This window comes from Musa acuminata, chromosome BXJ2-9, assembly GCF_036884655.1.
Source record: "Musa acuminata AAA Group cultivar baxijiao chromosome BXJ2-9, Cavendish_Baxijiao_AAA, whole genome shotgun sequence".
Classification (NCBI taxonomy): Eukaryota; Viridiplantae; Streptophyta; class Magnoliopsida; order Zingiberales; family Musaceae; genus Musa; species Musa acuminata.
The window spans coordinates 23,604,458-23,621,668 of record NC_088346.1 but is presented as its reverse complement, the minus strand read 5'-3'; the positions used below and the strand labels follow the sequence as shown (position 1 = coordinate 23,621,668).

The 17,211-nt window shown below is 39.0% G+C and overlaps 1 protein-coding gene across 1 annotated transcript; it reads right to left on the bottom strand.

Moving 5' to 3' along the window:
- Positions 1-5,631: 5,631 nt before the first annotated feature.
- On the bottom strand, positions 5,632-7,208 carry LOC103973177 (cytochrome b561 and DOMON domain-containing protein At2g04850-like). Its single transcript, XM_009387678.3, has one exon. The coding sequence runs from the start codon at positions 6,991-6,993 to the stop codon at positions 5,764-5,766; it is 1,230 nt and encodes a 409-aa protein (XP_009385953.2). The 5' UTR covers positions 6,994-7,208; the 3' UTR covers positions 5,632-5,763.
- Positions 7,209-17,211: the final 10,003 nt, after the last annotated feature.

Below are 17,211 nucleotides of genomic sequence, written 5' to 3'. Positions count from 1 at the left end.
ACCCTCGGTGATCCTTCTGCGGACATCCGGCATACTCCTGGACTTTGCGACGATCCACTTGGCGAGTTCCGACGAGCTTCGCTTGGCAAGCTTCTGGACTTCTCGGATCTGTTCTCTCTGAACCTCCGACGACCGTCCGAACTTCCGTCGAACTCTCGAACTCCCAACGTGATCATGATCTTGACTCCGGCGCAACTCCTGCTGCTTGTCTTACTCTCATCGTAGTTAATCCTGCACACTTATCTCAACACATAGATTAGATAACAAATGACAATTGACTTCATCATCAAAATCCGAGATTCAACATAGGGAGCTTTCCGAAGGGTTTTTCGGAAGCTCGCAGGAAGGTTCGTTTGAAGTTCGCGGAGCTCGCCGAGAAAGATCGGAGCTTACCGAAGAAGCTCATCAGAACTCGCCAAGATCAAATCGTGAAGTCTAGGAGCTTGCCGGGAGTCCGCAGAATGGTTTCCGAGAGTTTATCGGAAGACCGTCGGAAGTTCGCCGGAAGCTCGCCGGAAGAAGTCTTGACTTACGAACTTTGTAATAGCTTAGAAAATGTCTTTAAATTCGTAGTTAGCATGTTAATTAGGGTTAGGATTAGGTGTTAATCCTATAACCCAAGTAGGGGCCAATTGGGCCCGAGTTCGGACTGGTTTGGGCCAAGTTTGGAACCCAACCAATGAGCTGAATTGGCCTAGGCGGTGGCACCGCCCAGCACCCGAGAGCTGGGTGGTGGCACCGCTTGGCTGGGCGGTGGCACCGCCAGTCCACTGTCAGTGTCAAACACTGACAGGCGGTGGCACCGCTGGCCTCGGAAACCAAAGAGAATTCAAATTTTGGAGCCCAAATTTGAATCCTCTTGAGGCCTATAAATACCACTCATTTCTCAGCAGAGAATACAACCTTTAGAGAAGCTAGAAGTTGAGAAAAACTTTAGGAAAAGTCTTGTTTTCAATAGCTTGAGTGTTCACCTTCTTTCTTTTCATTGAAATCTTTGTAAAAGGGTGAACCACTTGTAAGAGGTTGTAAGAGGGGTGTAAGAAGGAGGTTAATCTTCGCCTAGTAAAGAAAGATCATTAGTGGATGCCGGTGGCATCGATGGAAGAGGAATCAAAGGAGTGGATGTAGGTCACGATTGACCGAACCACTATAAACTACCGTCTTCTCTGGTTTGCATTTTGTTCTTGCCATTTACATACTGCAAACTACTTTACTTAGTCACTACGCTTCCATACGCTTCTAAGTTATTAAGCTTTTCAAGTTCAATTTTTTATCGTACGAAAGATTTTTGTCAAAATCGATATTTTAATCCGCTGCACTAATTCACCTCCCCCCTCTTAGTGCCGCTCCGATCCTAACAGAGAAAGCTTTGATCAAAAAGCTTATAGGGGTATGATAGAAAGTTTACTTTACCTCACCACAACTAGACCGAATATCATGTTTAGTATAGGACTTTGTGCTAGGTTTCAATCTAATCCTAAGATATCTCATCTCAAAACAATTAAAAGAATACTTAGATATCTTAAAGGAACCACAAATATAGGATTATGGTATCTAAAATCTAACTTTAAGCTAATTGCTTATGCTGATATGGATTTTGCTAGATGTAGATTAGATAAAAAAAGCACATCCAGAACATGTTAATTTTTAGGACATACACTTGTTTCTTGGTCTTCCAAGAAACAAACCTCGGTAGCATTATCTACAATCGAAGCTGAGTACATTGTAGCTAGTGCATGTTGTGCACAAGTTGTGTGGATGAAAAACACTTTAGAGGATTACAATATTCATCTTAAAAATATTCCCATAAAATGTGATAACACAAGTGTAATATGTTTAACAAAAAATCCTATTCAACACTCTAGAACAAAACATATTGATATTAGATATCACTTTATACGAGATCATGTTACTAATCATGATGTAATCTTAGAGTTTATTAATACGAAACATCAATTAGCCAATATCTTTACAAAATCTTTAAGTGAAGAACAATATGATTTTATTATAAGAGAGTTAGGAATGTTAATTTGTCTATACGCATGAATTTGATGTATATCTTTTTTGGACTATCTTTATGAATTTCTTGAATGGAGCTTTCATGAGATTATGCCACATCAAGTTTATTTCATACCCTTGCTTCATCACTTTTGATACACTCAATCACTTCAAGGATTTCATTGGCAAATGCATCTCTCGGATTTATTTCTTGTGAATTTTTATTGAGAAATGGATTTGATGTGATGATCCTCTCGTTATGAAGGCTTATTCACGGAATTTCTTTTATCCTTTGTATGATGATTCTTTTACATGAATTCTTTCTTAATGAAGGAAGAATTTTTATGATTCTTTTTTTATGAGATGAACACTTGCAAGAATGAGGATTTGATTTCACATGAATATCTTGATCCTTGTGAAAATTGAAGCATGATTTAATAAAACTCTTTTATCATTTTTAACTTCATTCAAAGTTGGTTCTCAATGGATTTTCCTCCTTACTCTCATTCTTCATGCAAAGTTTTGATGAAAAATAAAAAGGGAGAAGTTGATGGAAGCCATCTCTTTTAATATTTATAATTTTAAATATGAGAACTTTTGAATTATACCATGTCATAAAAGCTTTAAATATGATTGGTATACAAATTGAAATGTGGCATGAATTTTTACCACACTTGCATTGTTGAATCGTTCTCCTTTTTGTTGATAACAAAGGGGGAGAAATAATACCAAAATATGGTAAATTGATGACAAATGTATGCAATGTATTTCATCATATATATTTGAAATGTTTGCTTGATAAATTTTCTTCATTATGATAAGATATCAAGAGCTTAACTTATAATTTTACAAATTGATATCTTGCCATAGAATGATGAATTGTTATATTTGTCATCCTTCATATTTGAAATATCAAACTTGAAAATGGATGTCATGCCTAGATATCATTTTGAGAATGTTAGATCATGATAGGAATCATGATATGTGTATTGATAAGTCTAAATGAACTTAACTTATCAATTTGTTTCGTGAATTTAAATGCCTTGAATTCAAGAATGTCTTTTCTCAAGTATGACATATAGATAGGGGGAGTTAAGGTTAACTCCGTCATCAATTGATTGTCATCATCAAAAAGGGGGAGATTGTTGAATCTCGGATTTTGATGATGAAGTCAATTGTAAGTTATTTGATCTAATCTATATGTTGAGAAAAGTGTGCAGGATTAACTACGATGGCAGTAAGACATAAAGCAGGTGTTGTGCCGGAGTCAAGATCGAGATCTCATTGGGAGTTCGAGAGTTCGACAGAAATCCGGACGTTCGTCGGAAGTTCTGCGGGAACCAACCAAGAAGTCTAGGAGCTTGCCAAAGAAGCTTATCGGAACTCGCCAAGAAGATCGTTGCAAAGTCCAGGAGCTTGCCGGAGTCCGTCGGAGCATTGCCGAGAGTTCGTCGGATGTTCACCCGAAGTACGTCGGAAGCTCGCTAGAAGAGCAATTGATGCACCGAAACAAGAAGAGCTATGATCATGTCTTAATTATCGTAGTTAGAGCATAAATTAAGTTCGGATTTGGAGGTAATCCCACTAACTTAATTAGGGACCAATTGGGCCCTTAACAGGGTTGATTTGTGACGAATTGAATAGCCCAATCATCCCCTGAATTCCTGGCCGACGGTGACACCGCTTGGAAAGCAATGCCCCCCAGGATTTCTGGGTGGTGGTACCGTCGATAGTTATTGCTGCCAACAGTGGTACCACCCTTGTCATGTGGTGGTACCGCCCAGTGTCAGGTATCAGGCGGTAGTACCGTCCAGTAATGGCGGTGGTACCGCAAGGACCCCGAAAATCTGGGATTAGACACATTTTAGCTCCATTTTTGAAGCCATTGGAGCCTATAAAAACCCTACCCTTTTCTACATGGAATGCATGAAACCTATTGGCATAATATTGAGTTCTTGAGCCTTAAAGTTTTGTAAAAGTTAGAGTTCTCCTCCTTGATCTCTTAGCCTTGTAACCATCCAAGAAAGAGGAATGAGACTTGTAAGGGTTCATCTCCGAAACCCGAGAAAAGGAGAAAGTGTTGTAAAGAGGTGTTCGGTCTTCACCTATTGAAGGAAGGCCTTTAAAAGACACTGATGACTTCGTCGGATGATGAATCTGAAAGTGGATATAGGTCATATTGACCGAATCACTCTAAAACTCGATTTGCATTTACTTTGAGTAACTTTCTTTTATAGCAAACTGTCTCTCCTTGTTACTGTGCTTTAGCTATATTTACATACGCTTTCAAGTAAACACCTTCCGAGATCGACTTTAATCGTACGAAGACTTTACGAAACCGACGCTTTTCATTTGTGCAATTTACATTACTGCAAATCACCTTAGTCTTCTCTTGCACTTTCACGAAAGCTTTCAAGTTCAAATTCTTTCCAAAACGAATTGAATTGAAACTATTCTCGAATCGATTTTAATCGAAATAAGTTTTTTTTTAAATAACGAAAGTTTTTCTGCTGCACTAATTCACCTCCCCTCTTAGTGTCTTTCTTGATCCTAACAATATATATATATATATATATGTATATATATATATATATATATATATGTATATATATATATATATGTATGTATATATATATATATATGTATATATATATATGTATATATATGTATATATGTATATATATGTATATATATGTATATATATATATATATGTATATGTATATATGTATATGTATATATATATATATATACATATATATATATATATATATATATATATATATATATATATATATGTATATGTATATATATGTATATATACATATATATATTCCTCCAATTCACTAATCATTGCTTATCATTAAAAAAAAAAAAAGTTACTTTCGTTGTAGACATGCACCCTAACCCCTCGCATCTGAGCTTATTAAAAAAAAAAAAAAAACTATATTGGGTGGAAAATTGAACAATCCAGAATCTAGTATAATGATTAGATCTGTCCCATAATTTAACTAGTCGCAATCCAACAATATACCACCAGTAGACGGAGTCCTTGCATTCATGCCCAATACGCCGGATAACTAGTTAAGCACGATCCTCATCTTGGTCGGTGTCCAGCAATAACAGTTCATTAGGCCTGTAATCTCTTGAACATTTCATTAGCATGATACTCAGCATGTTCTCCAATGCTCATCAATACTTCAATACTTCCAAAAAGTGCGAGATTGGTTGTGCATTACTGGCACACGCTAACTTAAGTTTTATTTTTCTTTCTTTGATGGCTGACATTATAGTTATGCAACATATTTTTTCTGTATTCTTCTTGAAACATTTACCTTATCACAAAAATTTCATAAATGAGTTTTCCTCTCTAGATGAGTAATTTGCCTATAGTGTACCATCTATCTCATCCCCTTATATCATCTTAATTAATCATACTTATGCTGATCAAGTTAATTTTATAATACCTATCCTTTTTACAAAAATTAGACAGAAATGAAAAAAGATGGGTTAAATATAAACTAAAATCTAGTGGTTGAAACTTTTATATGCAATGATGCTGATAGAAAATTTAAGTGAACGTGTGGGGTTGTGTTAAGAATAGTGATAAAAACATTAAGAGCTTTGGCTCATCATTGATCATTCATTCCTAAGCTTGAATAGCACTAATCGATGAACATGGTTTTGATTTTACTTTTCCACAAAATTGAAATGCAATAATAATTAGAAATAGATTGGCTTCATTTGGTGTGTATCAGGATGTAGAACTAGAGGCTCAGACCTTGCTTTTGAGAACTCGATGCCCTTCCTCCCTCCATCGAATCACCTTCTCTTGTCGTCGTTGTCGTCGTCTCCTCTTCCTCCTCCGCATTCCTGCAGAACACCACCCACGAATTAACCTCCAACGCAACGCAGACGCCGGCCAACGTCGACAGTGCCAGGCAGTAGGCCAGCTTCCAGTACGACCGGCCGAGCCCCATCACGTCGAACCCCTGGAACACGTTCGCCACCCCCACCACCGCGCACCCGTAGCCCACCAAGTGGTGGTACGACTTCCAGTACTTGCGGAACCTGTTGGTGGCCTTCGGCTGGAACAGCAGCGCCGCTGATTGCAGCGCCGCCGTCACGAACGCCGCGACCCCCAGTCCTCGGTGCAGCCGGTGCTCCGCGCCCCGCGGGCGGTTGCCCATCACGATCCCGATCGCGAACCCTGCGGTGCCAAGCAGTAAGCCGGCGACCTGCGTTGCCGCGTGCGCGTAGAGCCATGACGGTCCACGCGACGCGCGATGCCCCAGGTAGCGGGCCACCGCGACGCCCGCAGGCAGGAGGAGCCCCCACGACGCGGCGTTCAGCGCGGCGTGGGCCGACCGGAGCGCGTCTGGCGCCTGCGGCGCCGTCTCGGCTGCAGTGGACGCAGCGTCGATGGTGGCGCGGGAGGCGAGGTCGGAGGGCGCGGTCGGGTGGATGGTCGGGGAGCGGCCCTGGACGTAGAGGCCGCGGTTCCACACGTGGTGGACGCGGGTGTGGTTGGGGGAGAGCCAGAGGGTGGCGAAGATAAGGACGGCAGAGCCGTCGCTGGGGGAGCGGGAGCCGCGGAGGACGGCGGAGGAAGAGAGAAGACGGAGGCCGAAGGGGCGGGAGACGAGCGGGGCGTTCTGGATCCTGACGGAGGGGTCGAGGACGAAGGGGAGGAGGAGGAGACCGCCGGAGGAGGGATCGGGAAAGGCAACGAGGGCGTGGGCGCCGGTCATGGCGGGCGAGTCGGGGTTGAGGCCCCACGCAACCCAACCGGAGGGGGAGATGAAGGTGCCGGAGAAGGCGAGGTCGAGGGTGGCGTTGAAGGGGTGGTATGTCCAGGCCAAGGATGCCCCTTGAGTGGGGAGGGTGACACACTTCTGGTAGGTCTTGATGAAGGTCGCGGTGGTGCAGCGGGTGGTCGCGGGAGTCGTGGTGAAGCCAAGGAGGAACAGCAGGAGGAGTAAGAAAGAAGGGGACATGGTTGAAGAGAAGAGCTTGGAATAAGTTGGCGGTGGCGATGGTATGTATGATCATGCAATGTGGAGCATGACTTTGAAGGTAACGGGACAGGGAAGTGCGGAGATGGGAATCATCAAAGTTTGGTGGATGCAGAATGAGTGTTGTGGGTTGATGCAGAAGATTGGTCTTGGCTTTGATCGGAAGGTGGAAGGTGGAAAGAGGAAGACCTACCACGGAGAACTTCAATCTTGCTTGCGTGGTCCCTCAGTTCTCCAGACTAGTAATATGCAGACAATAAAAATAAAAAATTGTTGCAAACATCAAGTATCTCATGACGTAATAAAAATTTATATATTAAAAAATGATATAGTCATCATTGTTTTTTTTATTCCTACGAAATAATAAAGATTTTAATTTTTTTGAGATTGATTAATTTTTTATTTTATAAATAAGATTATGATGTATCAGAATTACTATCAATATTTTTTTCTATTCTAATATGATATTAGAGCTAATATTCCCTTTATTCTGAAAATCTTCCATCGCAAAACAACGAATCTGTAGTGTTCCGCGGCGCTCTTCATCGGGGAGTCCTCCAATCCTCTGTTGCGCTATTTTCATCGTTGACTAATAACCCCACAATTACCTAAGAGATCAGCGATCTGATTCCACCCATCGCTATCCTTCTTATCGACGATCAGATCCATCCGCAAAGACTCTCTTTGTAGCCGTTGTTCTCGAACACAATCGCATCGCTGCCTGCGCCACTCACACGCGGCCTCTCCTCCGTCCCTCTTCCCTGTAGCGTCACCTAACTACGACGACTCTCTCGCTGCTCACCTCTCCCCTTCTCATGTTTCCTCGCTACTCACCTCCCTATCACGGCGACTTCCAATTTCACTTCCACATCCGCATCACCACCAACCTCGTCGCTGCCCTTAACCCTTTCCCTTCGCTCGGCTTGTCTCATCAAAAGTGGCGGATCCTCAACCACCGGCTCTTATGCCCTCAACCATCCTGGCTTGTCAAAGCTGATACCGGGCAGTGGATGCCCAATTTTCATCACTTGGGGTCTTCTTAGAGCCGTCTATCTTCCCCTGCTTTGCTGATTTCAGATCGCTGCACTCTCTCTCTCTCTCTCTCTTCGCGTTCGCTGTAGTTTCCTATTGCCGCCTCTGATCAGTGATCGGATCATCCGGCGATTAGATTCCTATTGGTTCATCGAAGCAAGTTGTCGCTTACTCCATGTTTGATTGATTCGCTGATTTCACCATGATCACATCCTTCACCACTGTTCAAGCAGGCTGCCTTCTCTCACCAGAGGCTATCACTGTTGTCGACTACCTTCTCCTACATCTGATCTAATACCACTGATCACTTCATTAAAATTAATTTATGTTTCTAAATATACTATTATTAATTTTAGTTTAATAATTTTAATAATCAAAAGAAGTTGATATATCGGTTAATCCATCAAATTTAGATCATGATTTATCATATCAAAACAATAATTTTGAGGGCCTGTTCGAGACTTTGAGATTTATATTTTAAAAATGATGTAATAATTCAACTAAAGAATGATTTTAAGATATTATAATCATTTTATTGAGTTAAATATGATTTAATCTTTATAAGAAAATAATTGATTAAAGATCTTACTCAAAGAAAATCTTATTAAATGACTTGAAATGAGATTATTGAGTAAAAGGCCTAAATTTTAATTTTTTTTAAAATTAAAATAAGTGTTGTATTGGTTTATCTTAAAAACTTTCATAAAGTTTTACATTTTGAGTATGATTTTGTCGTGACACCTTTGTTTCTTTTTGATAAATAAGAGTGTTAGAATCAAGAGCGGCACTAAGAGAGGAGGGGGGGGGTCAATTAATGCAGCGATCAAATTACGTCGGTTACGAAAATTTCTTCATTTCGTACGATAAAACCGATTTCAGAAATACTTAACTTTGAAAGCAATAAGAGGAGCATAGCAAGTATTGAGAATACAGTTTACAGTTTAAAGTAAAATGCTTAAAGTAAAGCAAATCAGATTTTTATAGTGGTTCGATCATCGTGACTTACATTCACTTCGTTGATTCCTCTTTCGTTGAGGCTACCGGCATCCACTATCGGATTTCTTTCAATGGGCGAAGACCAACCACTTTTTACAACTCAATTCTTCTTTTACCGGGTTTAGGAGATAACCCTTACACCCCCACTTACTCCTCTTTCAAACTATTCTAACACTTAAGAACTTTTGAGAAGAGTTCACACAAGATTGCAACAACGTTTCCTTCTATTTTAACTCTCAAGTCTTGTATAGTTTAACCAGGGATAAAAGGGGTATTTATAGGCCTCAAGTTGATTCAAACTTTGAGCCTAAAAATATCTCATCCTGGGTTTCCTAGACACGGGTGGTACCACCGCTAGTGTCAGTCTGAAATTGACACTACACTGGGCGGTACCACTACCTGTAGCCTCTCGGAGGCTATGTTTGAGTGGTACTACCACCTAGACCGGTGGTACCACCGTTTGACACAGTCTCGAAGACTATGCCATAACGGTACCACTTCTTGGGACACTATTTGGGCCTCTCATTGGGCCCAAAACAGTTTTTACATGGGCCCAATTGGCCCCTAATTGGGTTGGCTCAAATCCAAACCCAATTACATGCTAACTACGATTCCTAAGACATATTCTAAGCTAAACAAGTCTGTAAGTCTAGTTTCTTCCAGCGAGCTTCCGGCGATCTTCCAACGAACTTCCGACGATCTCTTGGCAATGTTCTAGTGGACTCCCAGCAAGCTACTGGACTTCATGACGATCGTCTTTGCGAGTTCCGACGAACTTCTTCGGCAAGCTCCTGGACTTCTCGGCTGGTTCCTATAGAACTTCCGATGAACGTCCGGACTTCCGACGAACTCTCGAACTCCCAATGAAATTACGTTCTTGACTCCGGGACTTCATTTTGCTTCATGCCTTGCTATCATAGTTAATCCTACATATGTAAAACTCACTTCGATCTAGACAATTAATATACTAAGCATGAATCATATTGTCCGACATGTCATTGGTCCCTAGATTTCGTCCGATTCTTTAGCGCATCGTCCTCTCTTGTGGCCTATTGCCCAATCAACTAGTTGACTCCGCAACTCTGATATCCTTGGTGCAATATTCGCTCTTCTTGCCCTAATGCCCGAATCCATGGTCCGAAGCCTTCTGTCGATACGTCAACCGATCCTCCGACTCGACGTCCAATCTTCTGACATGTTTTCCTCTAGCCCAACATGATTTTTCTTGCTTTAATTGTCTCTCCCTGATCGAAGCATCCTACATCACTCGAAACACAGATTAAATCATAAACACTCATCAATTGGTTTTATCATCAAAATCCGAGATTCAACAATCTCTCCCTTTTTTATAATGACAACTAATTGATGACGGAGTTAACTAAACTCCTAGAGTTTAAACAAACTCCCCCTATCAATATGCCATATTTGTTAGGATCAAGAGTACTAAGAGGTGGGGTGAATTAGTGCAGCGAAAAACTTACGATGTTTAAAACTGCGTTCGTACGATGAAATTGTTTCCGACGTAAAATCATTTTCGGAAACTTAACTTGAAAGCGAGTTCGTAAAGGAGTGCAGCAAAAGTAAAGAGGAAGTAAAGCACATATGGGGGTTTGCAGTAAGGTAAGCAACAAGAATAAATGTAAACCAGAAAGCACCGTAATTTTAGAGTGGTTCGATCAATCTTGACCTACATCCACTTCTAGCTTCCTCCTCCGATGAGGTCACCGACGTCCACTAGAGGCCTTCCTTCAATAGGCGAAGGCCAACCACCCTTTTACAGTTTCACTCCTTTTGATGGGCATAGGAGACAACCCTTACAGAATTTTCTTTCCTCTCTTGACAGATCAAAACTTAGAAGAAAAGAGGAAGAAGAACTTTTAACTCATACAACACTTTTGAGCTCTAAAAATCACAGAGTAAGATTGGATTTTCAGTGCATTTGGTTGCCCTTTCATTGCTGAAAGGGTGGGGTATTTATAGGCCCCAAACCAATTTGAATTCCGAGCTCAAAACTGTCATCTCCCGGAATTTCAGGGTTTAGCGGTTGCATCGCTTGACTGGGGTGGTTGCACCGCCTGGCAGAGCTTGGAGATTGAGCCTCTGGGCGGTGCCACCTCCTGTCAAGGGCGGTTGCACCGCTTGGCAGAGCTCGAAGACTGAGCCTCTAGGCGGTGCCACCGCTTGATAAGGGCGGTTGCACCGCCTAGTCTCGCTAAGAGACTGAGCCCAAGCGATTCCATCGCATGACTGGGGCGGTTGCACCGCTTGACAGAGCTCAGAGACTGAGCTCAGGTGGTTCCACCGCTTGTTAGGGGTGGTTGCACCACCTAGACTAGCTCAAAGACTGAGCCTTGGGCGGTGCCATCGCCGACCCAAGCGGTGCCACCGTTGGCCAAGAAATCTGGGTCCGAATGGGCTGATCCATTCGGCCCAATTTGGGTCTGTCAACGGCCCAATTGCCCCAAGATTAAGTTAATGGGATCACCTCCCATTTCTAACATAATCATCATGCTAATTACGATATTTCTTAAGACATTTACTGCAACTTGCTCCGGTGCGTCAATCGCTTCTTTCGGTGAGCTTCCGGCGAACTTCCGTCGATCATCCAATGAACCCTCAATGATGCTCCTGCGGACTTCCGGCAAACTCCTGGACTTACGATGTTCCACTTGGCGAGTTCCAACGAGCTTCTTTTGGCAAGCTCCTGGACTTCTCGAATTTGTTCCCGCAGAACCTCCGACGACCGTCCGGACTTCCGTCGAACTCTCGAACTCCCAACGTGATCATAGTCTTGACTCCGACGTAACTTCTGCTGCATGTCTTACTTTCATCGTAGTTAATCCTACACACTTATCTCAACATATGGATTAAATAACAAATGACTATTGACTTCATCATCAAAATATGAGATTCAACAATCTCCCCCTTTTTGATGATGACAATCAATTGATAACAGAGTTAACCTTAACTCCCCCTATCTATATGTCATACTTGAGATAAGTCATTCTTGAATTCAAGGCCTTTGAATTTAATAGACTTATTGATAAGTTAAGAACTCTTAACCTTATCAATTACTCCCATCATGATTCCTATCATGATGTATCTTACTGAAAATGATGTCAAGACTTAGACATCCATTCTCAAGTTTTATATTTCAAATATGAATGATGGTAGTAGTTCAACATAAGATATCAACATGTAAATTTACAATTTAAGTTTTTGATATCTTAACGTAAAGCAAACATTTCAAGTGTTTAGCAATCATAGCATTATATGGTAGGATATCAACAAGTAAAGTTGCTATGCAAGTTCTTGATATCTTATCATGATATGACAATAACATAGTGCAAATATGACACTCATAGCATCAATTCATATATTTCTCATTCAAATATGACACTCATAGTCTCAATTCATATATTTCTTCCCCTTTGTCATCAACAAAATGGAGAACGATATAAGCAAATTTTAAGCATAAGTGTTGTAATTATTCATGCCATAACTAGGTTCATATCTTTTTCCAACAGTCAGTGATAGGATACCAATTATGCAAACATCTCAAGGAAAACATGATATGGAGATAGCTTTGAATACTTCTTCCTTTTTATTTGTTATTATCTTTTTGCATGAAGGAGGAAGGCTATTTGTGATACCAGCCATTTGTGAGTTTACTTTTAATGAAGTTAAAATCATTGAGAGATTAAATCATACTTCATTTTTACAAGGATCAAGATATGTATGTGAAACAAATCCTTGCAAGTAAAAACACTATCATCCATATTTCAAGAAGGAATTTATAAGTAGGAATCATTTCATCAAATCCATTTCTCAAAAAAATATTTTTCACGTGATAAGTGTATGAGAGATGTATTTGCTAGTTGATTCCATATGTCAAAAATCAATGATGAGAATCAAACTCGATATGACATATGCTTATTAAGTTCGGAAGAGAATAATGTATCGAGAAAATCCGATAATTAGGATACCACTAGTTAAGAGAATCCGAAAATGAAATTAACACTTTCATGCATTCGGACAAGACTATACTATAGATTTTCAAATACAATCATGAAGACAAAACATGCTAATTGTTATGAAAATTTTTGTATCCAAAACACATAATTTCCAACATATAATTTTAGGCATGTAATGACAATCAAGTGATTTGATCATTCAATTAATAAAGTTCGAAAAATAATTTTAACAAGTTCATGCATTTGAACATATTAACATTCCTAATTCTCTTCTAATGAAATCAAATTGTTCTTCACTTAGTAGTTTTATAAAAATATCAGCTAGTTGATGCTTAGTATCAATGAACTCTATGATTACATTATGATTAGTGACATGATCTCGTATAAAGTGATGTCTAATATTAATATGTTTTGTTCTTGAGTGTTGAATGGGATTCTTTGTTAAACATATTGCACTTGTGTTATCACATTTAATGGGAATGTTTTTAAGATGGACTTTATAATCTTCTAAGGTGTTTTTCATCCACACAACTTGTGCACAGCATGCACTAGCTGCAATATACTCAGCTTCGGTTGTTGATAGTGCAATCGAGTTTTGTTTCTTAAATGACTAGGAAATAAAGGAATGTCCCAAAAATTGACAAGTTCCTGATGTGTATTTTCTATCTAGTCTACACCCAGCAAAATCAGCATCAGCATAAGCAATTAACTCAAAATTCTCGAATTTTGGATACCATAATCCTAGATTTGTGGTACCTTTAAGATATCTAAATATTCTTTTAACTACTTTGAGATGAGATATCTTAGGGTTCGATTGAAACCTAGCACAAAGTCCTACATTGAACATGATGTCTGGTCTAGTTGTAGTGAGGTAAAGTAAACTTCCTATCATACCTCTATAAGTTTTTTGATCGAAGTTTTCTCCACTTTCATCAACTTCTAACTTAGTGGAGGTGCTCATAGGAGTGTTAATAGCTTTTGAGCTAACCATATTAAATCTTTTTAGTAGATCTAAAGCATATTTAGTTTGACTAATAAAGATGTCATTGCTTAGTTGCTTAATTTGTAAGTCTAAGAAAAAGGTTAATTCTCCCATCAAACACATTTCAAATTCGAGACTCATGGTCTTAGCAAAAGATTCATTCGTAGAATCAAAAATAATATCATCAACATAAATTTGAACAATGAGAAAATTATTTTCAAAATTCTTGATAAACAATGTAGTATCGACCTTGCCTTTTGTAAAATTATTTTCAATAAAAAAAGTACTTAGTCTATCATACCAAGTCCTTGGGGCTTGTTTTAAACTATAGAGAGCTTTGGTTAATTTTAATACATGATTAGGGAGGCTATTATTTTCAAATCCGGGAGGTTGTTCAACATAAACTTCTTCATAAATAAAGCCATTAAAAAAAATGCTTTTAACATCCATTTGAAATAACTTAAAATTATTATTACTAGCATAGGCAAGGAGCATCCTTGGCTTCTAATCTAGCCACAGGAGTGAAGGTTTCTTCGTAATCGATACATTCTTCTTGGTTGAAACCTTTGGCCACTAATCTAGCCTTGTTTCTAACCACGATACCATATTCATCTTGCTTATTTCTAAAGACTCATTTAGTACCAATAACTAAATGGTCATTTGGCCTAGGAACAAGCTTCCACACCTCATTTCTCTCAAATTGATTTAACTCATCTTGCATTGTGATAATCCATGAATCATCTTTCATGGCTTCATCAATACATTTAGGTTCAATTTGGGAGAGAAAAGCGGCGTTGGCACAAAAAGTTTTAAGAGAAGAACGTGTTTGAACCTCCTTAGATGTGTCTCCTAGGATTAGCTCCTTAGGATGAGCATCTACATACTTCAAATCCTTGGGTAACGATGTTTCCGAAGTGGATGCATCCAAGTTGCTAGTTGGAGAAGGGGTTACATTTAATTTCAAAGAATCGAAGTTAACATCATCATCAAAATCATTTTTCTTGATTTCAAAAATCTCATTGAAAACAACATGAATGAATTCTTCTATAATTAAAGTTCTTTTATTGAAGATACAAAAAGCTTTAGAAATCGAAGAATAACCAAGAAAAATTCCTTCATCAGATTTAGCATCAAATTTTCCTAAGGTATCTTTTTCATTCAAGATAAAACACTTACACCCAAAAACTTTAAAATATGAAACATTGGGTTTTTTATTATTCCATAACTCATAGGGAGTTTTGGTGAGTAAGGGTCTTACTAGAACTCTATTCAAAATATAGCATGCAGTATTTACGGCTTCGGCCCAAAAGTATTTGGGTAGGCTATGTTCATTCAACATGGTTCTTGTCATTTCTTATATATTTCTATTCTTTCTTTCTACTACTCCATTTTGTTGAGGATTTCTTAGAGTAGAGAAGTTATGGTTGTATCTATTAGATTCACGAAATTCTTGGAAATCACAGTTTTGAAATTCACCACCGTGATCACTTCGAATTGATGAAATCATAAAACCCTTTTCATTTTGAACAAGTTTACAAAACTTGGTGAAATATCTAAAGCATTCATTTTTGTGTTACAAGAAATAAGTCCATATGTATCTACTATAGTCATCTACAATGACAAAGGCGTATTTGCTACCTCCTAGGCTTGATGTAGAGATTGGTCTGAACAAGTCCATATGGATCAATTATAAGGGCCTAGAGGTGCTTATTTGATTCTTAGATTTGAAACTACTCTTAATTTGTTTTCCTAATTGACAAGCATCACACACATTATCTTTGATGAACTTGATATGAGGAATTCCTCGTACAAGTTCTTTGGATGATAATTGAGTGATTAGTTTCATGCTAGCAAGACCTAATCTCCTATGCCAAAGCCAATCATCCTCATTCAAAATCGAGAAACACATTTCATTGTAAAGATCATTGATGTCAATGGTGTATACGTTATTCTGTTTTAATGCAATCATTGATGTGTTTTTATGTGGTTTTTCAATGATGCAAGCATTAGATTCGAATTTGACGATATATCCTTTATCACATAATTGACTAATGCTTAAGAGGTTAAGTTTTAAACCATCAACTAACAAAACATCTTCAATAAAGAAGTTGGATTTGTTACCTATGGTTCCTTTGCCAATGATTTTACCCTTGTTGTTGTCTCAGAAGGTGACATAGCCTTCGTCTATACTAGTGAGCTTAGAGAATTGAGATGGATCTTCGGTCATATGCCTTGAGCATCCACTATCAAGGTACCATCTCTTGCTCCTAGCTTGTGATGGTGTATGTATCTACAAGAAAGGATAATTTTAAGGTACCCATTTGCTTTTGGGTGCCTCAAAAACTAATCTATATTGTTTATCATGTTGCATAGAGTTTATCATGGTTCCTATAGGAACCCAAATTAATTTGTTCGGACTAATTTTCTTAAATGGACACTAATGCGTTTTGTGTCCATATTTGTAACAAAAGTTGCATTTGCTTTGGTGTCGAACATATAAGATGGGGCCTTTTATGAAGGTGGTTGGATTTTGGTGAGGACTTCTCACAAATCCGATTCCACTTCTTTTGCGAACGTGACCCCTTTTTACAAGGATCATATTCAAAGACTTGCTACCAACCTCGAATTTTTTCAAGGTGTCCTTAAGTAGCAAGTTTTCCTTTGGGATAGTTTCTAGATCATAACATTTTTCACATTGAGTTAAACTATCATAATATTTAATTTTTAATTTATTAAAATTGCTAGCAAGACTATCATGCTTATTTTTTAGTAATTTATATTTTCTATTAATTGTTTTGCATTCATCAAATAAGTCATGGAACGCATTTAATAATTCATCAAATGATAAATCTGCATCGATTAAATTTGTTACCTCTTCTCCGATGGCCATTAAGGCATAATGAGCAACTTGTTCGTTGTTGGACTCCTCTTCTTCGGATGCGCTCGAGTTATCTAACGTTGCTTTGAGCGCCTTCTTCTTTGATGTTCTCTTCTTGGCTTGGGGACAATCACTTTTGTAGTGTCCCGGCTTTTTGCACTCGTAGCAAATAACTTGGTCCTTTTTGGGTTCAAGTTTATTTTTTTGTATCACTTTTAAACTTGTTTCTCTTAATGAATTTTTTGAATTTCCTTGTTAGAAGTGTTAAGTTATCGTCACAGTCCTCATCACTTGAGTTTTCTCTCAAGTGGTCATCTAAAGTTCTAAGTGTCATAACT